At 59.4% G+C, this 24,643-nt stretch overlaps 1 protein-coding gene across 7 annotated transcripts in view; it reads left to right on the top strand.

The window, feature by feature from the left end:
* The window catches only part of MIER2 (MIER family member 2), a 30,686-nt gene extending 8,763 nt beyond the window's left edge, over positions 1-21,923 (top strand). For 4 of the 7 annotated variants that reach the window (XM_070491003.1, XM_070491001.1, XM_070491004.1 and 1 more), the window contains 12 exons: positions 1,439-1,581; positions 5,194-5,319; positions 5,884-6,007; positions 6,549-6,640; positions 7,098-7,167; positions 14,790-14,941; positions 15,585-15,666; positions 15,751-15,845; positions 18,913-19,037; positions 19,141-19,268; positions 20,143-20,572; positions 20,966-21,923. In XM_070491003.1, the coding sequence (XP_070347104.1) occupies positions 1,439-1,581; positions 5,194-5,319; positions 5,884-6,007; positions 6,549-6,640; positions 7,098-7,167; positions 14,790-14,941; positions 15,585-15,666; positions 15,751-15,845; positions 18,913-19,037; positions 19,141-19,268; positions 20,143-20,572; positions 20,966-20,987 (1,589 nt within the window). In that variant the 3' untranslated portion in view covers positions 20,988-21,923. The remainder of the gene's footprint in view (positions 1-1,438; positions 1,582-5,193; positions 5,320-5,883; positions 6,008-6,548; positions 6,641-7,097; positions 7,168-14,789; positions 14,942-15,584; positions 15,667-15,750; positions 15,846-18,912; positions 19,038-19,140; positions 19,269-20,142; positions 20,573-20,965) is intronic. The other 3 variants (XM_070491005.1, XM_070491006.1, XM_070491007.1) reach the window with 2 other exon arrangements.
* Positions 21,924-24,643: the final 2,720 nt, after the last annotated feature.

Below are 24,643 nucleotides of genomic sequence, written 5' to 3'. Positions count from 1 at the left end.
GGCACCAGAGATGGCGCACTGGCCCCCAGAATCCAGGGACGGCGTGCGGGCAGAGTCCAGGGCCAGGGCGTGCGGGCAGAGTCCAGGCAGAGTCCAGGGCCAGGGTGTGTGAGCAGAGTCCAGGCAGAGTCCAGGGGCCGAGCGTGCGGGCAGAGTCCAGGCAGAGTCTAGGGCTGGGGTGTTTGGGCAAAGTCCAGGGCCGGGGCGTGCGGGCAGAGTCCAGGCAGAGTCCAGGGACCGAGCGTGCGGGCAGAGCCAGGGCCAGGGTGTGTAAGCACAGTGGCTGGGACTTGTCTCCCTGTTTTCCAGCAGGCCTGGTAGGCACCTGCACTGAGACTGAGGGCTGGGGTGGCTCTGAGGGAGGTGGCCTGGGTCTCAGTGGGCCCCATCCTTGGCTGCCCTGCCGTTCCTGGGCTGGCTGCCTGCAGCTGGCCCTCCCCTGCCCTGTGCCTTAGACCCACGGGAGGTCCAGCCTTGGCCTTGATGGCTCTCGCCTGGGGTGGTTTGAGCCCCGATGGTTTCCTTTTTTGTTGTTTCTTTTAAAATTCGAGTTACTGAAGACCACTTGAGAGAGTCGTGAACATATCCTGGTTTTGTTGGGAGAACCCCAAATCTAGCAGCATCTCCTGCCCACTGGGCTGTGCCCGGGGCTGAGGAGGGGCTGACACTAGTCAGGCTGACTGCATGCCGCCTGTTGGCGTCCCTTGTGCTGTGCCTGTCCCTGCAGGGACTCTCAGGGGTGTGCAGCACCCACTGCCTCGCCCAGCCCTGCAGGCACCAGGGGCCAGGCGTGGAGCCGGCTGTCTCGGGCCTCGTGCTCTTTCCACCCTGCTGGACTGGTGCTCACCTCTGTAGTCCACTCGCTGTCTCCCAAAACCCTGCAGGCGTCTGTGGGCAGGGATCCCAAGCATCCCAGCAGACACATCCCCAACCCTTCCCAGCACCTGTGTGCCTCAGCCAGGTGTGCTCTTCCGTCAGTCACTGCCAGGAGTGCCCGTGTGGTGGATGGAGCATGCTGACCACTCTTCATGCACGGACCACTGCATGCTTGTGCGCACATGGTCTCGTGCACACACACAAGCCTCACACGCACACACGTGCATGCACACACGGCCTCACACATGCACACAGCCAGACAGTCCCATATACAAGTGTACACACAGCCTCATGTGCTTGCATGGCCGCACACATGTGCATAATACACATGTGTACACACACGCACAGGCATGCAGGCACACACAGCCACACACATGTATGCCTGTACAGCCTCTCGCACATGTATGCATGTACACCTGTGCACACTTGGCCACACACTGGGGGCTTCGTCCCTGGTGACAGCTGGCCCACCATGGCTTCCTCTGCCCCAGCCGTCCTCAGTCTCCGCGCGGTGTTTGGGCTGCAGCTAAGGTGCTCACACAGGCTGGGGTCTCCTCCGCAGTGGTGTCCATGGGCTCTGCAGACCATCAGTTCAGCCTCGCAGAGATCCTGTCCCAGAACTACGGCCTCCAGGAGGAGTGCACAGAGGCCGCGAGCGACCCGGAGAAGCCGGAGGAGGAGCTGGAGAAGGACTTCATCTCCCAGGTATCTAACTCTGGTGGGCGGAGCCATCCTGGCAAGTTCATGGTTTCTTCATTTGGCCGGATTTGTCTCTGGGCGAGTCAGATTCCACAGTGACAGGTGCTGCCTGCACGTGTCGCAGAGCCCAGCACTGTGCTTGGAGCTGAGGCCACGGGTGACGGGCCAGACCTGGTCCTGGGCCTTCTCAGGGCGTGGGGGCTCCAGACCAGTCGGGGCTAGACGTTAAACCACTGGTCTCAAGCTTTGCGGCCTCAGCACCCTCTTCATGCTCTTAAAGATTGTTGAAGGTCTCAAGAAGCTTTGTTTGCGTAGGTTATACAGTGAACCCATTGTGAATAGAAATAAGATATTTATATGAAAATGAAAAAATAACTTTTCCAAAAAAAGAAGGAAGAGTGGAATCGTTTTATGTTTTGTAAACGTCTGAATGCAGAAGCGGATTCGAGAGCCCCGCTGCCGTCCTTGGAGGCAGCTGTCGGTGTGTTGCGGGGTTCTTGTGGTTGAAGCACAAGTCCCGCCTCACGGGGCTGTTCTTGGAGAAGGAGGGGCTTAGCCGCCTGCAGAGAGTTGTGGCTGTTCTTTGATGCTGCACTGCCACTCGGCAGGTGGGTGTTCGTGGAGGGTCGGTGCAGGGCGGCTTCTGCAGCCGTGTCCAGTAAGCTGTCCGTGCTTTCTGGCTTGTTCGCATCCGCTGGTCCTGAGCTGGGAGTGCGGTCCCCTTCCGCACCCGTGAGATGTGTGCAGAGCTGGCTCCCTCAGCCGGGGGCCTTCCAGTGTCGACGGAGGTCACAGTATAACATCTGAAAGACACGTTTACTGAGACCACGAACAACAGAAATGTATTTTCTCCCAGTTCTGGGGCTGGAAGTCGCAGATCAGGGTCCACAGGGATGTTCTGGTGAGGGCCGCCTTCCGGGCTTACGGCGGCGTCTCCTCGCCATGTCCTCACGTGGAGGAGTGAGTGAGCTCTCTGGTGTCCCTTCTTGTCAGGACGCTGATCCTGTGGGACCACGGCCCCGTCCTCAGGCCTCGGTTAACTTTGGCTGTTTCCACAAATGCCTCGTCTCCAAGTACAGTCCTTCCACAGTGGACTTCCGGGGGTCACAGATGTTCAGTCCTTCCCAGCGTCAACATGGGTCTTAGCAGACGTCTTCGGAGTATCAGAGTTTTTTTAAGGAGTAATCACAGCCCGTTTATTTCGCTTAGTGCCGATTTGGTCTCATAACCAAAAACTCTCTCGTCTTCAAAAAGGAAAAAAAATTTAAAGAAGTTCAGCTTGAATTTACAACTTCTCAAAAGTAACCAAAGAGAACATTAGCTGTTGTTTTTCTTCAGGTCTAACTTTTGAAACCGGGTAAGAAGGAGGAGGCACGTGACGTCCGAGGCGAAGGCAGAAGCGCTCGCCGTCTTGTTGCCTCCAGAGGGTGTTGGGAGTTTATCAGTTTCATGCTGTCAGCTCCAGGTTTTACAAAATTAAATTTTTTGCCCCAAAGCTGGAGCTGTGCTCTGGACGCAAGCCCAGTCAGTTGTTTCTTTTGAAGTAACTGCCCACGTGGTCCACGTCCGAGGCCCGTCGCTTGGTGCCTGGCCGAGTGACTGGGTGTCTGTGGCCGCTCTGCAGATGAGGCTGTGGCCGCGCTCCCCTTGCGGCTCCGCTCGGCGCACGGCGCCTCCTGGACCAGCGCCTCGCCGTGGGTGCTTCCTGCTGCCTCACGCAGAAAGCTGAAGCGGCGTCTGCTCGGGGAGATGCAGCAGCGTATGTCAGTTCATGCAGCACGTTCTCGAGTGAACTGACGCCTGTGAAACCGCGAGTTGCTGTGGCGAGGAGCAGCCTGAGGACGCGCACGCGGCGCTTCTGCTTCAACTGGCCCTCGGTTCTGTCCTGTCAGCGCAGGCGCCAGTGCGGCGGGAGACAGAAGTAGCGTGGCGTCACTGTGAAAGTTGCCCTGCCGCGAGTGCCCTGAGCTCTCCCGGGCACCCAGGGGGTCTTTGGGTCACTGTTAGCGTCCAGCGGATGCATATTGGAGAGCGTGTAGGGGTGCTGAGCATGCTCCATCGGGGTCCTGTGAGCAGGGAGCTTGGTGTGGAGGGAGGGGTAGGGATGCTGCCTGAGTGGAGGCCGGTGAATGGACTGGTGGTCTGCGCATGGCCTTGAAGCCCCCAGGAGAGAGCAGGCAGGAGTGGGGGCGGCAGGTGCTGGCATCAGAGGAATGGGAGGGAATGCCAGGGAGCTGGAAGTGGACAGTGACCACGGGGTCAGGCTGGAGCGTGGCTGGTGGCCCTGGGGTAGAGGCCGCGGTGCCCCTGACGGTGACAGGCTCGCTCACCAGTGAGGGCCGGTGGTGTCTCCATCGCGGGATGAAATGGCGTCTCTTGAAGGCTCTTTGAAACCAGAGGTGCTTGCAGGATGTGACTGGATCCCTTTTCTGCCTTTATCATTTTGGTCACATTTTTCCTTCTGATTTGTGATGTTGCGAGTTGTGGTGGTAGATGTCCAGATACCAGGCATCCGTCCTGGAGTGAACTCAGCACAGGCTGGGCAGGGAAGCATTGCTGGACTGTGTGGTGTTGGCTGGGAGGCTGGTCCAGGCTCCACCCTTCAAGGGCTGAGGACCTTGAGCCAGTGACTGACCTCTCTGGGCTCAGGGGTCTCCTGTGTGCCTCGTTGAGGCTTCTGAGGGGTCCCTGGAGGGAGGACTGGGCCCGAGGTCTGCTGGGGAGAGTGGCTGGAGCATGACGAAGGCACTGGTGGTGGTAGCCGATGGATTCAGGAAGGAGGAGGAGTGAGAGCACCCGGCAGCCCTCCTCACAGAGCCCTGTCCCCAGACCAGCACCCCTCATGGAGCTCTGTCCCCCAAGAACAGACCCCTCACAGAGCCCTGTCCCCCAAGAACAGCCCCCTCACGGAGCCCTGTCCCCAGACCAGCACCCCTCACAGAGCTCTGTCCCCCAAGAACAGACCCCTCATGGAGCCCTGTCCCCCAAGAACAGACCCCTCACGGAGCCCTGTCCCCCAAGAACAGACCCCTCATGGAGCCCTGTCCCCAGACCAGCACCCCTCACGGAGCCCTGTCCCCAGACCAGCACCCCTCACGGAGCCCTGTCCCCAGACCAGCACCCCTCACGGAGCCCTGTCCCCAGACCAGCACCCCTCATGGAGCTCTGTCCCCCAAGAACAGCCCCCTCACGGAGCCCTGTCCCCAGACCAGCACCCCTCACGGAACTCTGTCCCCCAAGAAGAGCCCCCTCACGGAGCCCTGTCCCCCAAGAACAGCCCCCTTATGGAGCCCTGTCCCCCAAGAACAGACCCCTCACGGAGCCCTGTCCCCCAAGAACAGCCCCCTCACGGAGCCCTGTCCCCCAAGAACAGCCCCCTCACGGAGCCCTGTCCCCAGACCAGCCCCCTCACGGAGCCCTGTCCCCAGACCAGCCACCTCACGGAGCCCTGTCCCCAGACCAGCACCCCTCACGGAGCCCTGTCCCCCAAGAACAGACCCCTCATGGAGCCCTGTCCCCAGACCAGCACCTCTCACGGAGCCCTGTCCCCCAAGAACAGACCCCTCACGGAGCCCTGTCCCCCAAGAACAGCCCCCTCATGGAGCCCTGTCCCCGCAGAGCAGTGACATGCCGCTGGACGAGCTGCTCGCCCTCTATGGTTACGAGGCGTCAGACCCCATCTCGGAGCAGGAGAGCGAGGGCAGCGACGCCACAGCCCACCTCCCGGACATGACCCTGGACAAGGTGAGGGGTCCCTCCCGAGACCGGCGAGGAGATCCTGGAGGACAGGACTGGTGGGAGTGCCGTCTGTGGTGTGAGGCCGCGGCTGCCTCGTAGCGCCTGTTCCCACTCCTGGAGTCACAGGCGGTGCGGCAGGCCCTGGCCACCCACCCGGGGAGGGTGGGACTGAGACCCTGACCCCCGACCGGAGCTGGGGCAGAGTGGAGAGCTGCCCAGGGCAACACTGCTGGCGAGGAGACGGACCTGTGAGCCAGTTCCCTGTCGGCCCTCTGGTCCTGGTCGCTGTTGGGAGGGGGCCTTGCGCCAAAGCTGCACACTGCGCACCCGGCAGAGGAGGCAGCCACGGGGGCTCCACCTGTCCTGGCACAGGCGCTGTTCCTCCGCGGAGCGCAGTGGTGTGGACTGAGGTGGCCACGGTCAATGCGCGGCCTGGTCTCTGCATCCCTAGAGTGGGTAGGACAGCCCTGCCCGAGCCCTCAGCACTCCGAGGGAGGCCCTGAGCGTCTGTGCCGTCACCGTGATGGTTATTGTGTGCTCTAAACGTGTCTTTTCTTTTCTTGTTAAAAGGAACAGATAGCGAAGGATTTGCTTTCAGGGGAAGAAGAGGAAGAGACGCAGTCTTCAGCTGATGACCTCACTCCATCAGTGACCTCCCACGACGCCTCCGACCTTTTCCCTGACCAGAGTGGGTGTAGGTGTCCTGTGTGCTCCTTCGCTTGGGCCGCCGAGCAGGCCTCTAGTGGTGCCCACCACGGCTGGGGGAGGACTCCTGCACGGGTGTCGGGTGCCCCTGGGCGTGCCTTGCTCCATCTGAGCTCTGTTGGGGTTCCCGTCTCCCCTGCCCTGCCTGTGATCTGAGACTGGGGGGCTTTGGTTTGCCCGAGGGGGGAATGTGTTGGTTCCTGTAGCTGAAAGTCGGTCAGACCCAGGGCAGCGTCCTGAGACCATCCTCGGCTCTGGGGCCTCTGCGGCCTCTGCGGCCTGGCAGCGGGAGGGCCTGGAGGCTCGGGCCAGCGGTTTAGTGACTGAGGCAGAAGGAGACCTCTGAGTCCCTGCTCCTGTGTCCATCTTGCACCCGTCATCTGGCCAGGGCCTGGGTCATGCCACTTCTCAGGAAGGGTATAGCGTTGGGGTCAGGTGGATGGAGAGTGGGCTGGAGACCCAGGGGGTCCGCTAGCCTGGAGGGCCTCCTGGTGCCCAGACAGGCCTCACCTGCTCCGTCTTCCCCAAAGCTGGCTTCCTGGCTGATGCAGACAAAGAGCCTGGCTCCTCCACCTCGTCCGACGCCGAGGAGGACCCTCTTCCTGCCAACAAATGTAAGAAGGTGCGTGGCTCTGACCCCCAGTGCCCTCAGCGTGGGCCTCCGCCCCATCCTGTGGCAGGGTGAGTGCACTGCTCTCGAGAGGTGGGCTGGGCTTGGGCTCGACCTCGGTATTGGCCCCTGTAGTCCGTGCTGTTGCTGGCCCGGTCGTGTGTCCCCAAGCGCCATCCTGGGGGCTCTGGGCCAGGTGCCAGGACACCTGGGTCCTCAGGCCCCACCCCCCCCCCTGCCACGTGACTGGCTGTACCAGACAGATGGACACATGGATGGAGATACAGTCACTCACAGGCCCACACACACCAAGGCCTCTGACCCCCCCCGTCCTTAAGACCACTGGGCTCTCTCTGTGGACGGAGTTCACAGGCTGCCCCCACACTGTGCTCAGACAGTGGCCGGCGGCCCTCTCAGTGCTTGCAGCTGGGCCCCGGTCGACACTGACTCCTGGCCTGTGCCTTTGCAGGAGATCATGGTTGGGCCTCAGTTCCAAGCCGACCTCAGCAGCCTGCACTTGAACCGCCACGGAGAGAAGAGTGAGTGGGGCCCGGGGGATGGGGAGCAGGAGAGATGAAAACCCCACTCCCGTGGGAAGGGCCTTGCTGCACGTCCTGCCAGAGCCAGTTTCTAGATCCTCGGAGGGGATCCCAGCGGCCCAGGCCAGGTCAGGTGCCCGCCTGTGCTGCCCTGAGCTCGCAGGGCACCCAGTGGGCCGAGGCCGGGGTGGGAGGAAGTGGGGAAACTCGTGCCCTTCCTGCCTGTGGACCCAGTGGTGCCCCTCCCTGCTCACTGTCCCTCAGCTCGGTGGTCTGCTCCGGCCACCCTGTGCAGCTGTCACTCCTCCCCTCTCCTTGGCTCTGGCGCCCCTCTCCGGCTCCCTCCCTCCGTCCCTCCCAGGGCTGCTGCCGTTCTCTCTGGGGTGTTCTGCTCGCTCTTCCCCACTTGGCCCACCGGTCGCTCCTTTATCTGGTTCAGGGCTGGTCCCAGACGTCCTCCGGAGACCTGTGTCCTCTGCCCTGCTCTGTTCTTTAGGGCACTCCGTCCTGGACTCGATGTCTGTCTGTCAGTCCCGCCAGAATGCATAGCGGGCCTCTGTTCTTTGAGATGGGAGTTGTTGCCTCCATTTACAGGTGAAGAGAATGGGATGTGAGGTCACCTGCCTCAGAGCCCCTGCAGGTCCTGGGCTGGCACTCCTGGCTCAGGGGGTTTTCCAGGATGGTTCAGCAGCTGGATCAGGGGTGGGATGGGACAAGGGAGTCAGGGACCCTCAGAGAGAGTCAGGCCCCCTGGGGCCAGAGATGGACGTGGGCTGGGGGATGTGCTTGCTCGGTTGTAGGCAGTTTGGGGAAAGGATGGGAGGCAAGAAGTTCAGCTAAGCTGGGTCACAGGACAGGGGACATGAATCTCTGAGTGTGATGACACACAGGGCCCTCCCTGAGTCAGAGGCACCGGTGCACACGCCTGGGCTGCAGCCTCAGGGGCCCACGCCTGTGCGGTCCGTGATGCCGTGGGAGGGGAGCTGGTCTCCGTGCTCCTCCTGAGAGATGAGGTGTGTCACGTGGCAGTGTGTCCTGTGTGTCGTTGTGTCCTGTTCCCTCGTGTAGATGTGCCACGTTGGCTCGTCCCTTCTGCTGAGTCGATGGGACGGTGGCTTGCAGTCGTGGTTGTGAACGTCCTTGTTTCTCTCAGTGGACACACGCACTGGTTTCTGGAGGGACGGCTGGGAGTGGGGGTCAGGCCTGTGCAGGTCCGTAGACGCTGCTGGGTTATCCCACCAGTGGAGTGTGGGAGCTCTGGCTGCTCTTCATCCTCCTCAGCATGTGATGGGTCTGTCCTGGAGACTTTAGCCCTTAGTGGGTGTGGAGTGGTGTCTGTTGTGGCTCAACTTGGTGTTTCTGTGATAGTCATGTGTTGACTGGCTGCTGGACGGGTCTGGTGACGTGCCTGCCCAGGCTTCTCGTCGTTGTCCCTGGGTGTCTCTCCTGCTGACCTGTGGGAGTCCTTTCTGTGTCTGGTCCGGGTCCTTTGTGGGCTCCGTGCGCGGCTGATGCTCGCTCCCCATCTGTGTGTCTGACGTCATCGAGTCCGGCTTGTCAGTCTTCATTCCCGTTGCTCGTTGAGGACTTCTTGCAGGTCTCAGAGACACTGTCCCTTGTGTCCTTGCTGCCCTGATGCTCTGCTCTGACCTGAGTTGATTTTAGTGTGTGGTTGGAGGTATGCGTCAGGGTTCGTGTCTTTCCCCGTGTGGACTGCCGGTGCCTCAGCGCTGTGTGTGGAGAAGCCCGTTCTCCCCACTGATTCATGGTGGTGCTTTGTCAGAAATCGTGTGTCGGGAACACCTGCGGCTGCCTGAGCCTCTGTCAGCTCTGGTCATTGTCACACTGCCTTATAGTTGCAGCTGTGCGGTACGTCCGAGATGGTGCAAGTGCTCCAACTTGGTTCCTGTCCTGTGTGTCCGTAGAAGTGTTGAAGTTCGCTTGTCGGTTGCCTTGGAAGTGCCTGCAGGGTTTTGATTAGAGTTGTATCAAATCTTTGGATTGATTTGGGGAGAATCGGTATGTTAACGGTGTGGACACTTCCAGTCTGTGGATTGGCGTGTTGACTTGCGTGGATTGTATAGATGCTTCCGTCTTCCAGTGGAGCCGCCTCGTAGGGTTTCCAGTGTGGCGGCCTCATGCCACACTGCGTGCTGGATTACACCTGTTGGTGCTGTTATGAAAAATATGTTTTAAAATTTCATTTTTTACTCGATTCTTGCTGGTAGAAATGTCATTTATTATTTTAATTGATTTCGTACACGGTGACTTTGGTAAATTCAATTATTGGTTTTAATATTTGTGAGTTCTTTTGTATTTTTATGTATGCAGTCGTGTCATTTGTGAAGGATAGCTTTACTTTCTTTGTAATCTTTGTGTCCTTCCTTCCTTTCTCCTGCCCTGTTGTCCTGGCTAGACCCGCAGTACAGAAGTGCAAGCAGTGGTGATCAAGGGCGTCTTTGTCTTGTTCCAAAACTCGGGGAGAACGTTCAGTTCTTCCCCATTGTGAACGGGTTGTAAGAGTTTTGTGGATGGCCTTTATCAGATGAGGAGGTTCCCTCTGTGCTTAGTGGCTGACAGTTTTTGCCATGAATGAGTGTTGAATTTTGTCAAATACTTTTTCTGCGTCTATTGAGATGGTTATTTTTTCTTTCAGTCTGCTAATATAGCTCATTATATTGATGGGTTTTAGGCATTAAAACCAGCCTTGCTTTCTGGAATGGACGCCACCAGGTCATGAAATACGCTCTGTGCCGTGGGAGTGCAGCCAGCCCTCACCATTTGTGGGTTCTGTGGATTTGTAGCTCCACAGTGAGAACCTGTGGCACTCTCACGGTCGTTGGCGGACACGCACGTGTGCAGAGCAGTGACGAGGCTGAGTCGCCCACTGTGCACGTTCCCAGCTGGGGTCAAACAAGTAGACGCTCTGCCTTTTCAGCTCTCAGGCTGTAAACGTGTGTCTTTTTTTAATATTTCATGCCTTTTTTCACATTTTTGTATTGTTTGTGGCTGATCTTCCTCTTTAAAATGGCCCCCAGGTGTCCTGCTGAGGTGCTGTCCGTGTTCCTGAGTGTGAGAAGGCTGCCGTGTGCCTTTGGAGGAGATGGTGTGTGAGATGTGCTCCATCAGGTGTGAGTTATAGCTGATGTGAGTTACAGTAGGTGTGAGCTACAGCAGGTGTGTGCTAGAGCAGGTGTGAGCTACAGCAGGTGTGTGCTACAGCAGGTGTGAGGTACAGCAGGTGTGAGCTACAGCAGGTGTGAGTGAGGTACAGCAGGTGTGAGGTACAGCAGGTGTGAGGTACAGCAGGTGTGAGCTACAGCAGGTGTGAGGTACAGCAGGTGTGAGCTACAGCAGGTGTGAGGTACAGCAGGTGTGAGCTACAATATTGCTGGCTGTGAGCTCTTGTCCATGAGTCAACGATGTGCATGAAACAAGATGTCTGTAAACAGAGACCCACGTGAGGAAGGCTGTGTGTGGTCGGCTGATGCACGTGCTCTGGCCTGAGGCTCTCAGGAACCTGCTTCTGTGTTTCCTCCAGGACAGTGTGACCCTGCCCCTTGACCTTTGACCCTTGAGGGTTCGCAGGGACTTCACAGAGCGTTGCCACAGCGAATAGCAAGGATGCACACGTAGCAGTCTTCCTTCCTTCATGTGAGTCGCTGATGTGTAGGATTTGGGCGTGTATGTCTGTGGAGACACCGCCTATCATTTTACTTCGTTTTTGTCCTTCTCGGGCCTCGGGATCAGGGTTCTGCTGCTCCCGTGAAGTGTGTTGGGGAGTGCTTTTTTCTGCCTTCTGGAGGAATGTGTGTAAGATCATTACTGTTTCCTTTTTAGATGTTGGGAAGCTTCTTCAGTGAAGCTGTCTGGACTTGGGGTTTAGTTTTGTTTTCGTGGAAGGTTTTTAATTCAGTTTGTTTGGCATATGCAGTTCTATTTAGTTTCTGTTTGTTTTGATAAGTGGTGTTTTTGAGGAGTTTATCACATTTGCCTAAATTGTTAACTTTGTTGGCAGGAAGTTCACAACACGCTCCTCGTGCCTTCTAACTGTGCGTGGCATCGCCGTGGTGGCCCCTTCGAGTCCCGATGCTGGTAGTTTGCCTTTTCCCCCTCCTTCCGTCGGTTTGTCCCGTTAGGGTTTATTAATGATATTACCCTCGACTGGGAGCCACCTTTGGTTGAATGATTTTTCTCTGTTGACTGATTTCTATTTAATTTTCACCTTTATCTTTCTTTCTTTCCTTCTGTTTTATTTCATTTTGATTTGTGATTCTCCAGCTCATTGCAACGTCTTCTCTGACCCGTGGTGATTCAGAAGCGTTCTGTTTAATTTCCAGGTGTTGGGGATTTTCCAGTCGTCCTCTGTTACTGGTGTTTTGTTGAATTCCACTGTGGTCAGAACACACTCTGATTTCATCTGTGGAACTTAGTTGAGCCCTGCTTGTCGCCCGTATGCAGTCTGTGTTGGTAAATGCTCTGTGTGCTGTTGCTAGTTTAGTGTTTGCGTGGTTTATTTTTTCTGGCTTTTCGTGTTCTTCTGTTTTGGGTGTATTTTCGGTAAATGGCACACTTTTGCACCTAATTTTTTATCCAGTCAGATAGTCTTTTTGTCTTCTTCTTCTTCTTCTTTGTTTTTTTGCTAAGGAAGATTAGCCCTGATCTAACGTCTGTCAGCAATCTTCCTCTTTTTGCTGAGGAAGACTGGCCCTGAGCTAACATCTGTGCCTCTATGTTATATGTGGGACACCTGCCACAGTGTGGCTTTGTAAGCGGTGCGTGGGCCTGTGCTCGGGATCTGAACTGGCGAACCCCAGACTGCCGAAGCAGGGTGTGTGAACTTCACTGCCACACCACCAGGCCGGCCCCTAGTCTTTTGTGTTTTGATTGAGCATTTAGTCCACGCACGTCTTGGACTGCTTGCTTTTCATGTGATTGTGGAAACAGCTGGGTTCGAGTCTGCTTTCTCGCTGTTCTCACCTGTTCCCTCTCTTCTCTGTTCCTCTGCTTTTGCTTGTTTTCTTTTTGATTCATCGAATAGTCTTATTCTGTTTTTTCCTTCTCTTTGAGCTCATAATGAAGTTTTAATTTTCATGTTACTTTTTAGCAATTACGCTGGTTTTCTTTCAATAAGCACAGTGTGCGTCCCCTTCAGTTCAAGAACCCTGAACCGTGTAACTCGCCCCTCCCGCCTCTGCCCGTCGCTCCTGGCGCCTCACACATCACAGCGCACGGCGCGTGGGGTAGGCAGGGAGCGTTCTTTGTGTTTATCCTCAGCTCCCTTCACGGGCTGGTCGCTCCTCCAGCTTCCGTTGGGGATCATGTCCTTGAGCCTGAAGAGTTCCTTTTTGATGTTCCTCGTGCCGGCCTGACGGTGATGAATTCCTGCAGGTCTTGTTTGTCCGGAAAGTCTTAACTTTGCTTTAATGTTGTGGACAGTGTCTTCACGGTGTAGGTTTCTAGATTCTTTCAGCACTTGGACGGTTTCCTTCCGGTGTCTTTGGCGCCCTTTGTTGCTGTGAAAATTCAGGTGTCAGTCTTAGGGTTTCCTTTGAAATCACCGTTTGCTTTTTCCCTGTATGCTTGTAACACTTTTCTTTTCTCTCGTAGCATTTTGATGATGATATGCGTAGGTGTGGTTTTCTCTGTATTTATCCTGAATTTCCTGGACCTGTGGGTTGATGTCATTCATTGGTTTTGGAGAATTCTTGACCATTCTTTCTTCGGACTTGCCTGGGCCTCATTCTCTGCCCGCTTCCTTTGGGACTCACATCCACGTTTCTCAGGCACTCGACTCTTTTTTTTTTTTTTAAATAATTTGATATATTTTTTATCAGGGTGGCAGTTTAACGTTATGAATATTACTTTACTCTTGTATAACATGTGAAGTTTCTCATGACCTACCACGTTCAAATGTTTCACCTTGGTTTCAGCATTATACATGGACAAAATTAAAAATTGTTTACCCCTAAATTCTTTTTATCAATTGTTCATGAAATTACATCTTTAGAATGCTGCGTATGACAGAGTCATTTTAAAATTGCTAGAAGTAAAAATTACCACGATAATAAAGGACCAAGTAAATGCATTCTAACATCTGAGGAAATATTATTTAGCTATTAAAATTTATGTTTGCAAAGAATTTTGATCTTATGAAAGTAGGATACCAAAATGTCTGTCAGGGCTTGACTCGTAAACGTCTCCTCAGCTGTCTTCTCCCCAAGCTTCGGTGTGATTTCCTCTTGTGGTTGTTGAAGTCTCTGATTTCACTCGGCACCCCTTCCGCTCTGTCCAGGCTGTAGTGAAAGCTCTCTAGGGGGCTCGTAAGTCCACGTGTCGTGTTCTCCAGTCCTAGGACATCCCTGTGATTCTTTTGTGTGGATTTCAGTTCTTGGCTGAAGTTCTCCAGCCTTCCGTCTGTTTTGTCCTTTTCCTAACACGTTAGTCATAGTTATTTTAAAGTCAAGTCTCTGCTCTGATGCCCCGCTCTCTGTGGTCCTCCTCCCGTGTTCCAGGCCAGGTAGACACAGTGCTGAGGGCGCAGGGGGTGCCGTTTCACTCCGGAGAGGGGCCTGCTCTCCTTCCGGCTGACCACCCCGGTCCTGTCTGGGACTTGGCGTCGACTGTGGAGATGGGGGAGCTGGCCGCATGCCCCACAGGGGCTGTGGGCACTGGGAGAGGCTGCTGCTCCTGTGGTCACGGCCATCCCAGGAGTTGTGGGCTCCCGGTCAGTTCCCCAATAGGAGAGAGATTGCAACACGGAGCCATTTTCCTGAGTGTGTTTTTCACTTTTCGGCCATCACGCTGGGTTTCTTGTTCATTTGTTTTGTTTAGTTTTGGGTCCCTGTGACTCTTCCTGCGTAAGTGAGAGGTGCTGCCACTCGGGCCTTCCCAGACCTGCCCCTGCACTCTCTCTTCTGCCTCTTCCCCACCATGTCCCTCCCCCCGCTGGAGGCTGCCCCTGAAAGCTGACCATGGCCAAAGTCCACTTCTCAGCCTCCCTTCTGCGTCTGCCCCCACTCCCTGCGGTGGCAGGACCTGCCTCCCCTCCGCAAAGCACCCTCACGTGGCTGTGTGAGGCCGCACTTGGAGCAGGCATGGCAACAGTAGGAGCTCTTGCCTGAACCAGACTCCTGGGACCTGGTCTCACTGCCGTTATCAAGTCTGGGCTCCCCGTGCTGCTCCCTTAGGCCTCTGCTCTCCATTGCTCGCCTCACTCAAGCCGGTTCACCTCTCTGAACTTGTTACCTACAACCCTCTCCCCAGTGGCCACGCTCAGAAGTCTAGGCTACTTGCTGCTTCCTCCAGGAGGCTGCCTTGATTCCCTGGCGGGTCAGTGCCCCACTGACTTCCCCTGGCTTCTTGCCTGTGACATTACCCCACCACCCTGGGCCTAGTGACCTCCTGGCCTCCGTCTGGGTTCCCAGAGCCAGCCCTGGAGGGACACAGAGGGGATGGGCCCAGGCCACAAGAACCGGGACCAACAAATTAGCATCTGTCCTCTGGAGGTGTTGGACAGCCTGCCCTGGAGGGTGCTTTCAAAGAAACAGGAGGGAACTTGTGCTTCGGGAGGTGTGGGTGGGGCCTGCGTGCCTGCGACGTGACCCTGCTCTTCTGCACAGTCTATGAGAATGAAGACCAGCTGCTCTGGGACCCCAATGTCCTCCCCGAGAGAGAGGTGGAGGAGTTCCTGTACCGGGCGGTGAAACGGAGGTGGCACGAGATGGCGGGGTCTCAGCTCCCGGAGGGAGAAGCCGTGAAAGACAGCGAGCAGGTGGGGCTGCCATGTTAGGGGTGCTGGGGTTTTGGCACTGTACTGCTCTGAGCCAGAGGTTGACACCTCACACGCTTCCAGGGACCAGGCAGGGGCAGGATTGGGGGTTGTCAGGCAGGAGGGGCGTGGAGAGTGAAGAGGCCACAGTGGGTGGAGGGGCAGGGGACCTGCCATGAGGCTCCAGCCCAGTCGGGGCTAATGTGGTCGTGTAGCAGCCCATGTGAAGGAAGCCACTGTCACTGGGGAAATGATGGTGATAGGGTCCTGCTTCTCATGACGTGTAAACACCCCCAGTATCCTGGCCCTGATGGTGGTGTGAACACCCCGATATCCCTGCTTAGATTGTGTGGACACTCCTGATATCCCCACCCTGATGGTGGTGTGAACACTCCTGATATCCCTGCCCTGATGGTGGTGTGGACACCCCCGATATCCCTGCCCTGATGGTGGTGTAAACACCCCTGATATCCCTGCCCTGATGGTGGTGTAAACACTCCTGATATCCCCACCCTGATGGTGGTGTGAACACCCCTGATGGTGGTGTGGACACCCCTGATATCCCTGCCCTGACGGTGGTTTAACTGCCCCCTGCTTTTGCTCCTGGACTGAGCTGGTGGGAAGAGTCAGTGTGGCTTCCCCGCAGGCACTGTATGAGCTGGTGAAATGCAATTTTAACATCGAGGAGGCCCTACGGAGGCTGCGGTTCAATGTGAAGGTGATCCGAGGTGAGCACGTGGCCTGGCTCCCCCACCCTTCCTTCTGCCCTGTCCTGGGCACTGCTGACGCCACTGCCCTTCCTCCTGATGCAGATGGGTTCTGCGCGTGGAGCGAGGAGGAGTGCAGGAACTTTGAGCACGGCTTCCGAGTGCACGGGAAGAACTTCCACCTGATCCAGGCCAACAAGGTGAGGACAGTGCCACCCGTTCCCGCTGGGCCCCACCAGGGACTCCTTGGGGCTAGGGGGTACTTGGGAGCCCAGGCACACATCCCCTCTCCCCGCTGTGGGAGGTTGGACTCGCCTCGCCAGGCTCGCGGTAGGCTCGTCAGAGATGGGGCCCAAGCCCTAGCTCCTGCCTCGGGCTTGTCCCAGGCCTGTTGACGTCTAATTCTAGTGTGCTCTGCTGATGGCTGCTTGCCTACTTACTGGTCCCCTGAAGAAGGCTCTGCTTTCAGGAATTAATTTGCCGGAAAGTGAATTTTAGTAGTCAGTGCCTGTTTTTGTGATCGCCCTTGTGGTCGTTGGCAATGCCTTGCTGTCTCCTTGGAGCAGAGCCTGTTGGATCCCTGTCCAGTGCTGATCCCACAACCCTGACCAGCAGCATGGACTCCAGCCTCAGTCTGTTGCCGGGAGACCTCGGGTTTCCTAGTTCTTAAACCGAGGACACAGATCCTTCTGCCATCGATGGCAATGCTCGTGACCAGAGGGGCGTTAGAGCGCCAGGTCCCCCGTCCTCCTCAGACCTCAGTCCCCCTCCTCCTTAGACCTCAGTCCTCCCTCCTCCTCAGACCTCAGCCCCCGTCCTCCCTAGACCTCAGTCCCCCTCCTCCCTAGACCTCAGTCCCCCTCCTCCCTAGACCTCAGTCCTCCTCCTCTCTAGACCTCAGTCCCCCTCCTCCCTAGACCTCAGTCCCCCTCCTCCCTAGACCTCAGTCCCCCTCCTCCCTAGACCTCAGTCCTCCTCCTCCTCAGACCTCAGTCCCCCTCCTCCCTAGACCTCAGTCCCCCTCCTCCCTAGACCTCAGTCCCCCTCCTCCCTAGACCTCAGTCCTCCTCCTCCTCAGACCTCAGTCCCCCTCCTCCCTAGACCTCAGTCCTCCTCCTCCTCAGACCTCAGCCCCCGTCCTCCCTAGACCTCAGTCCCCCTCCTCCCTAGACCTCAGTCCTCCTCCTCCCTAGACCTCAGTCCTCCTCCTCAGACCTCAGTCCCCCTCCTCCCTAGACCTCAGTCCCCCTCCTCCCTAGACCTCAGTCCCCCTCCTCCCTAGACCTCAGTCCCCCTCCTCCTCAGACCTCAGTCCCCCTCCTCCCTAGACCTCAGTCCCCCTCCTCCCTAGACCTCAGTCCCCCTCCTCCCTAGACCTCAGTCCCCCTCCTCCCTAGACCTCAGTCCCCCTCCTCCTCAGACCTCAGTCCCCCTCCTCCCTAGACCTCAGTCCCCCTCCTCCCTAGACCTCAGTCCCTCTCCTCCTCAGACCTCAGTCCCCCTCCTCCCTAGACCTCAGTCCCCCTCCTCCCTAGACCTCAGTCCTCCTCCTCCTCAGACCTCAGTCCCCCTCCTCCCTAGACCTCAGTCCTCCTCCTCCTCAGACCTCAGTCCCCCTCCTCCCTAGACCTCAGTCCTCCTCCTCCCTAGACCTCAGTCCCCCTCCTCCCTAGACCTCAGTCCTCCTCCTCCTCAGACCTCAGTCCCCCTCCTCCCTAGACCTCAGTCCTCCTCCTCCTCAGACCTCAGTCCCCCTCCTCCCTAGACCTCAGTCCTCCTCCTCCCTAGACCTCAGTCCTCCTCCTCCCTAGACCTCAGCCCTCATCCTCCCTTCCCTCAGTCCCCTGTTCTTCCCTCGCCCTTGCTTCCTCCTGCCAAACTGGGTCACTCCTGGTCTCTGTGGGCCCTTGTTGCTATCTTCTGTCCATGGCTTTGCCCCTGGCGACTCCAGGCTGACCCCTCGGCAGAGCCCTGGTGCATCTGGCCTGTAGTCCCGGACGTCTGCTGGACGTGCCCCTGGGGCTCTGTCGCAGACCTTGGTTTCCCTGTCTGTCCCGTGTGGCTCCCCTCCCCACCCCCGTCCCCGTCTCTTGTGCCCTGGACCACTGTGCCAGTGCTCACGGGCCAGTCGGAGGAGAAGCAGGCCTGGCTGTTGCTGGGCTCCCGTCCAGCCTCACTGCCTCTCCTGGGAGGTTGTGATGCGGGAGCCCCGTGCAGGGCTGGTGTCGGGATAGGGATGGTGCCCGCACCCAGTGCCACTTCAGGCTGCACTCGATCGTCCTGTTGCAGCAGCGCCTCGCGGCTGGCGCAGCACCTGCTCGCTGCATTTCCACCGTGGGCGAGGCCGCTGCTGAGCACAGCGTCGTCAGCTCGCTGCCTGTTTCCTGTGCAGTCCGCCACGTGTGCCTCTGGGTGTTTCTTTTGTGCCGTGCAGCTGGCCCAGGGGCCTGGGCTCTTCCTTCCAGGCCAGCTGACACACAAGGGGCTCGTTGAGAAGACGGGCGCGTCTGCCTGTGCCGTGCCCCCGACTTGTCCCCAGACCCTCCCTGGGCCACAATTTCGGGTCCCTCATTCTGGTGAATGGCAGTGGGGTTCTCCCACCGTTGCCAGCTCTAGCCGCAGCCCCTGGCTTGCTGTGGGTGATCCTCTAAAGTGGGAGATGCCCCAAATCACTACAAGGGGTTTTCCAGGTGGCGTGTGGCTCCCTGCCGGACGCATGTTCTTCCTTTTAGGATGTTCTGTGTGGAGGCCTTTTTGTGCCATGTTTTAAGTATGACCAAAGTCTGGGGTCGTGGAACCATGGTGTGTTGTTCACCAGCATCTTGTGTGCTGACGATGTCAGTGGTGCTCTGCACTCCACAGGAGAAGTGGGCTCAGCTGGTTCTCATGCTGTTCCCTCTGGGCTTGGGCTCCGTCCTGGTCCTCACTGCCCTGACTCTGCTGGGCCTGTGAGGAGCAGGGACGAGGCGGGCGCCACCGTCCTTGGGGAAGGGAGGTGGGCGCTGGACATGTGGACCTGGAGTGGAGAAGGGTGGGCTCCCATGCAGCGAGTGGTGGCTCTCTGAGATGGGGCCACCGTCACCCTCGGGGCGAGGGGTCGAGCCTCAGATGGGCTGGAGCTTGGTGCAGAGAGCACGGGGGCCTCGGGCAGGGTCTGTGTCTGAGTGGTGGGTGCCGTGGCTCGTCCAGTTGTCCTGGGAGGCAGGGGGGCTGACGAGCAGGGACCGTGGGGCCTGGGGGCTGGGGTGACCCTGGGCTGTCCTGCAGGTGCGCACGCGGTCTGTGGGCGAGTGCGTGGAGTACTACTACCTGTGGAAGAAGTCAGAGCGCTACGACTGCTTCTCCCAGCAGACGCGGCTGGGCCGCAGGAAGTACGGCCCGGCAGGAACCACGTGCGTGCTGCGGGCCCGCAGGGACTGGGGGCTGATGGGGCCGGGGAGGCCTCCCACCCCGGTGGCGACCCCTGCAGCCCCTCACAGTGCCCTCTCCCCACAGGGATGCAGACCAGGACCTGGACGGTGGTGACCCTGATGGCCCTGGCCGCCCCCACTCTTCGCTGCCCCTGCCTCCCGCTGCTGACGGCCTGGGCCCCGAGCCAGACCCCCTGGCACAGATGCAGACGGGTGAGAGCATGGGGGGCCCTGCCCGGGGGGCGCCCCTCCTCATGGCACCCCACCCGGGCTGCTGGGCACTGAGGAGCGGGCGTCTGGGAGCTGCTGCCACTCCTCCCCACAAGGGGTCTCATGGGGTTTCACACGGGATCGCACATGGGGTGTCACAGGTGTGTCACACGGGGTGTCACGTGAGGTATCACATGCCAGGTATGTTACGAGCTTGTGGGCTGTCCATGTGGAGTGAACCGTATGTGCCGCTTAGCCCAAAGTGGGGGACTCCTCTTTGGCCCCAAGGGAGTGCTCAGTCCTAGCCTCCACGTGGGAGACCAAGCAGGTGTCAGAGCTGTCCCCATGTCCCAGCCCAGGCCCTGCAGAGGCAGACAAGGCCTGGGCCATGACTGCAGTTTCTGAGGTGACCGTGGAGACGACCGGGATTGGACTCTGGGCTTTAGCCTCCCCAGGTCCAGAATCGCTGGTTCTCTGGTTCTCCCAGAACGCGTCCGCATCCTCCACGCCCCTGGACGGAAGCCCCACAGACCCCCAGGGACCCGGCTGCTCAGTGCAGCTGTGCCTTTTTAGTTCTTTGAACCTGCTGCGTTCTGTCGTGTTTTTGAAGACGGGGATCAGAACCTCCCCTGGCTGGGCTGTCAGCCCAGGGGCCGTGTCCACGTGGCTGGATCCTCTGTCTGTGTGTGTCACGTGTCTGTGGGAGCACTCATGAGGGACCCATGGGCTCTGCTGCCCCCAGGGGGTCGGGCAGGGTCCTGCGGTCGCAGCCTGTGGCACGTGGTATTCCGCGAGGGTGCCTTGTGGGGTTACTCTGGACCGGAGCAGGCAGGTGCGGGTGCTGTGGGGCCCACCTCAGCTGTGTCCTCCCCCGCAGAGCCGCCGAGCGTGGACGGCGCGGCCAGCAGTGTCGCTGAGCCCGAGGAGGGCTCTGACGGCCTCCCGTCCTCAGAGCCGGGGCCCGGTTCGTTCCAGCAGCTGGACGCGCCCCTGGCGGTGCCCCTGCCCCAGCGGCCAGCAGGCCTGGCCGAACCGGCCTTCTACCCACCAACCGTGGCCACTCCAGAGCCCAGCGCCAGCCCGAGACTGGCTGTAGACTTGGCCTTGCCCGGGGCCCTCCCAGAGGAGCTGCCCCTCACCTCCAGCCACACGGACGTGCACGGACAGCCTGAGGAGGCCGTGGCCCCCGCACAGGTGGCCTTGTCAGTCACCGAGTTTGGACTCATCGGCATTGGGGACGTGAACCCCTTCCTGGCCGCCCACCCAGCGTGCCCGGCCCCTGGGCTGCACTCGGAGCCCCTGTCACAGTGAGTGCGGCTCCTGCCCCAGCCCCCCAGCCCCCACAGAGTGAGGCAGCAGGAGGGGCTTCAGGGCCCAGCACAGCCTGGCCACACGGAGTGGGCTGTGTGTTTCTTTGGTTTTATTCTCCTTGTAAGTTGCCTTATTTTTTTGACTACGTAATACATTCATTTGTTTCAAAATCCAAAAACATAGAAACAGGGCCAGTGCTAGGCTCCTCCTGCCCCGCTGGCCACCAGCTGTCCCTAGTGCTGGGACGGCTGCCTCGGGAATCCTGTCGGCACACGTGGGAGCACGGTCTGTGGGGAGGTGGGCGGGAGCCATGTGTCGGCACGGCGCCCAAGCCATGCGGTCTGTGGGCCTGGACTGACCCTCTGTCTCTCTCGGTCTCCTTCGCACAGCTGTAACGTGATGACCTGTTGATCCCTGGCCGCAGGTGGGCGTGTGTGGCCTGGACTGGACTTGTGGCCACCGTGGGGCCTGCCTCCGCCGTCTTCCCGACCCTTCCCTCCTTGTGGGCCGTGGGGGACGCCTGCTCTGCTCAAAACACTCCAAGGACTGTGGCGAGTGGTGGCCCGGCCGCCCCTCCCTGCACAGACCGGCACCCCCAGCGCCCGACACTGCCATGGCCCCGTCGAGCAGCTGGGTCGGAGGGCCCTGCCCGTCTGGCCAGCAGAGGCGAGGAAGCCGTCCCTGCCTGTCGGGGAGACGGGGCTGGACGCCGCCCCCACCAGCAGCCTCCGCCCGGGGCGCCCCAGCTCTCTGCGTGGCCCCGTCTCCCTCCTCCTGGCTGGGCCGCGGGCTGCCCCAGCCCAGGGGTCGGTGGGCAGCTGCTACTCGGTGCCAAACCCCGTGGGGCACAGAGCCATATACCTCGATGTCGGCCCGCCCGCGCCCGCGCGCTCTCTCCACTTCAGGAAAAGACGCACTTTACGCTCTCTCCCCTGGGGGCCCCAGCAGCCTTGGGCGTGGGCTCCGGGAGACTGGTGACCACATCCCTCTTGGTACTGAGGCCTGTCGCCTGCAACACCGAGGGGCCGGCCGTGAGCCCGTTCCCCTGACCCCGAGGGTCGGATTTCTGCTGACGCTCCCCGGGAGGATGGTTTGGGGTCCTGGTCCTTCTCTTCCTGCCTCCCTCATTTTATTTATGTTTCTGTTTACAAATTGGAGTGGGGTCCTCTGGGGGCAGGGGCAGCACCTCCAGCCCCCGGTGTCACCAGGGGAGCGTTTTGGCTCGAGCCCCCTGCTCCAGGAGTCGAACTTGGGCTCCCTCTCGCCCCACAAGGACCACACTGTGAAGTGACAGCTGCCTTGGACCCCTTGCTGTTTTATTTATTAAACTTGAGTTGAAGCCCGGGAGCCTCGTGTGGACAGGTTGTCCTGGTCACTGGGTGCACTGTGCTGGCCATGTCGAAGGATCTGGGTTGCATCGTGGCCCAGACAGTACGGGGTCATGGGGGCCATGGGGGCTGTGGTCCGTGTTGGGACGGTGGTGTGAGGGTGGCGGTCAGTTAAGAGGAGGTGACGTTTAAGCTGAAATCTGGAGGGGAGGGGCTCGTTGTGGCGAGAGCCGGTGTCAGCAGGCTGAGGTCACAGCAGAGGCCGAGGTGGGGAAGGGCCCTGCGTCCCAGGAGGAGGCCCAGATGGCGGGACGGCTGGGCGGCAGGTCTGGTTCTGGGTCTGCAGCCCCTGAGGGTGGCCAGGGCTCCGTGTTCAGAGGCCTGTGGTGGCCGCGGACAGGCTGGCGGCGGCCGGGAACTTGGCCGGGAGGGGACAGGCCTGGACCGAGGGAGCAGAGGCCGCGAGGGGAGGATGGCCACGACCGCTGTGTCCAGCAGGTGGGAGAGGCTGGGCGCTCCGACTTGGGGTCTGGTCCCTGCGGAGCTGGTCGTGGGCTGAGGGGTCTGAGAGCCACGAGGTGGAGGTCAGTCCGTGGCCCTTCCCTCTCAGTCCTGCATCTCCTGGTCGCTCTGCCTCTGCTGATGGTCTGCCTTCATCCCGTCTGTGCCTGCTCACCCTGGCGGTTCTGGGGTCTCATCTCGTGCTAGTCGCGTGCGCTGTGATCAGGATGTGCCTCCGTGCCGTGTGCGCTCGGCGTGCGGCCTCCTTTGCTCCCTCCTGTGCACTTAAGGCTCCTCCATGTCCTCGTGGCTCGAGGGCTCATTTCTCTTGGTCCCGTTGGGATGGGCAGTCTGTGTGTCCGCTGGCCCCGGGGGCGTCTCGGCTGCTGTAGGCTGGGTGGCTGTGGGTGAAGCAGGTTTGTGTTCAGACACAGGTTTTTGGCTCGTTGGAGTGAATCTCAGGAGCGGCATCATGTCTGAAGCGAGTGTGGCTGAGAAACCACCCCGCTGACTCCAGTGGCTGCACATGGGCCCCCCGCGGTGGCGCATCCCCGTTGCTCTGCGACCTCGCGGCCTCGGGTGGTCCGTGGGTGGACTCTGGCTGTTCTGACGGGGTTGGGGTCGGCGTGTGTGGAGTTGGGGGTCCGCCCTTTCCGGGCTCGCTCCTCCTGTGCGTCTGCGGGTCTAGGTGGGGCCGCCCCGGGGTTTGTGCGCGTGCGCTTGGCGCTCCTTCTGAGGGGCCATGCTTTGAAGTGCTCCTCAGTGTTGCTGGACGTGGCTTCAGGACGACTTTCTTTTCTTGGCATTTTGAGGATGATCGTGCGCTCCTGGTTTCTCTTGCTTCTGCTGAGAAGTCTGTCCGTCTGGCTCGTGTCTCTGAAAGTGCCACGTCCGTCCCCCCTGACGGGCATTCCTCCGGCGCTGGGCCGGGCTGGGCGCAGTTCTGTGCCGGCGCGCCCTGGACCTGAGGGCCGGCCCTTTGCTGTGTGGGCCGCTCCGGCGGTCACTGCTCTCTCCACGGGGGCCCTGGGATTCTGTCCCCCGGGCCCGGTGCCCCCTGCCCTCCCTGTTTCAGTTGGGGTTTCCCTGACCTGTCTTGGAGGTCACCGTCCTCTTCTCTGGGGTTCCAGACACCGTGTGGCCACGGGGCGTTAGCTCACATGCTTGTCTCGGTTCTGGCATTCGCACGTGATCTTTTCCATTTCTCGGCTGCGATTCTCCGTTTTTTTCCCGTTTTCCTCTGCGCTCTTCATCCTGTTGAGCAGGGTCTGCTTCAGCATCGGGTTGTTTCTGGACCTTCTCTTGACTGTTTCTCCAGATTGTGGGTCACAGCTCCTCCCGTCTCGCCTGCTGTTCTACACGAGTCCTTCGCTTGGTGTTGGATTGTCCGCGTGCTGCGGCCGGGCTGTCCCGTGACCCTGGCCGCTCAGCAGGCCTCTTTGGCGTCTGTCTCCTTGGTCTCGAGAGTGCTGAGGTGACAGGGCCTCAGTGCCTGGGCGGTCCCGGGGCCGGCGGCTTCAGGAGTCAGGATCGTCACGGTCACGATATTTTGCTGCTTCTCTTAGTTTTGCTTCCTTGTCCCTTCGTTCTCGGGTGACTTCCCTTCGTGGTGACCACGACGGCCACCAGGAGCTCCAGGCCCTCGGCCTCAGTCTGTGGTCCCGGCAGAACGCATGTGTCTCCCCAGGAGTTACAGCGAGGGTCCTTGGGTTGGGTGTGTCCTTGTCCCGCCCCCCTCGCTGCACAGTCGCCGCTGCACAGTTGCCGCTGCGCAGGAGGCTTACCGATGGCGGTGGGTCGTTTGCCAGGCACAGGTGTAGCACAGGCTCGCGGGGAGGGCCTGGCGCTCTGGGAGCAGAGAGCGCGTGTGTGGAAGGAGGGGCTGCCGGGTCTGGGGCGGGTGGGCGGTGAGCTCCTGGCGATGGAAGACTCTGGAGGCCTCTCTGGGGGGCTGTGCCATGGGGAGATGGCTGCAGTGGGGACACCAGCTGGGCCGGGGCCGGGAGAGACCGTGCTGACCCCGGCTCACGCTGACGACTAAGTCTCCGTTGTTGCTGGTGGTGCCCGTGGCTTTGACTGGATGCTGGACCTTCGTCGAGTAGATGGACGCAGCTTTACCCCGGGAGCGGCTTCTCGGCGGCCGAGGTGACGTGCGGCCCTCCTCACCACTCAGCTCCGCGGTCTCGCCTCCCCTCTGGCTCAGGTGACTTGGTGGCGGAATCAAGCCCTTCCTGCTGG

The sequence above is a fragment of the Equus asinus genome, chromosome 20 (genome assembly GCF_041296235.1).
Source record: "Equus asinus isolate D_3611 breed Donkey chromosome 20, EquAss-T2T_v2, whole genome shotgun sequence".
In the NCBI taxonomy this organism is placed as follows: domain Eukaryota; kingdom Metazoa; phylum Chordata; class Mammalia; order Perissodactyla; family Equidae; genus Equus; species Equus asinus.
The sequence above is the reverse complement of the archived record's forward strand: the minus strand, read 5'-3'. Positions and strand labels throughout refer to the sequence as shown.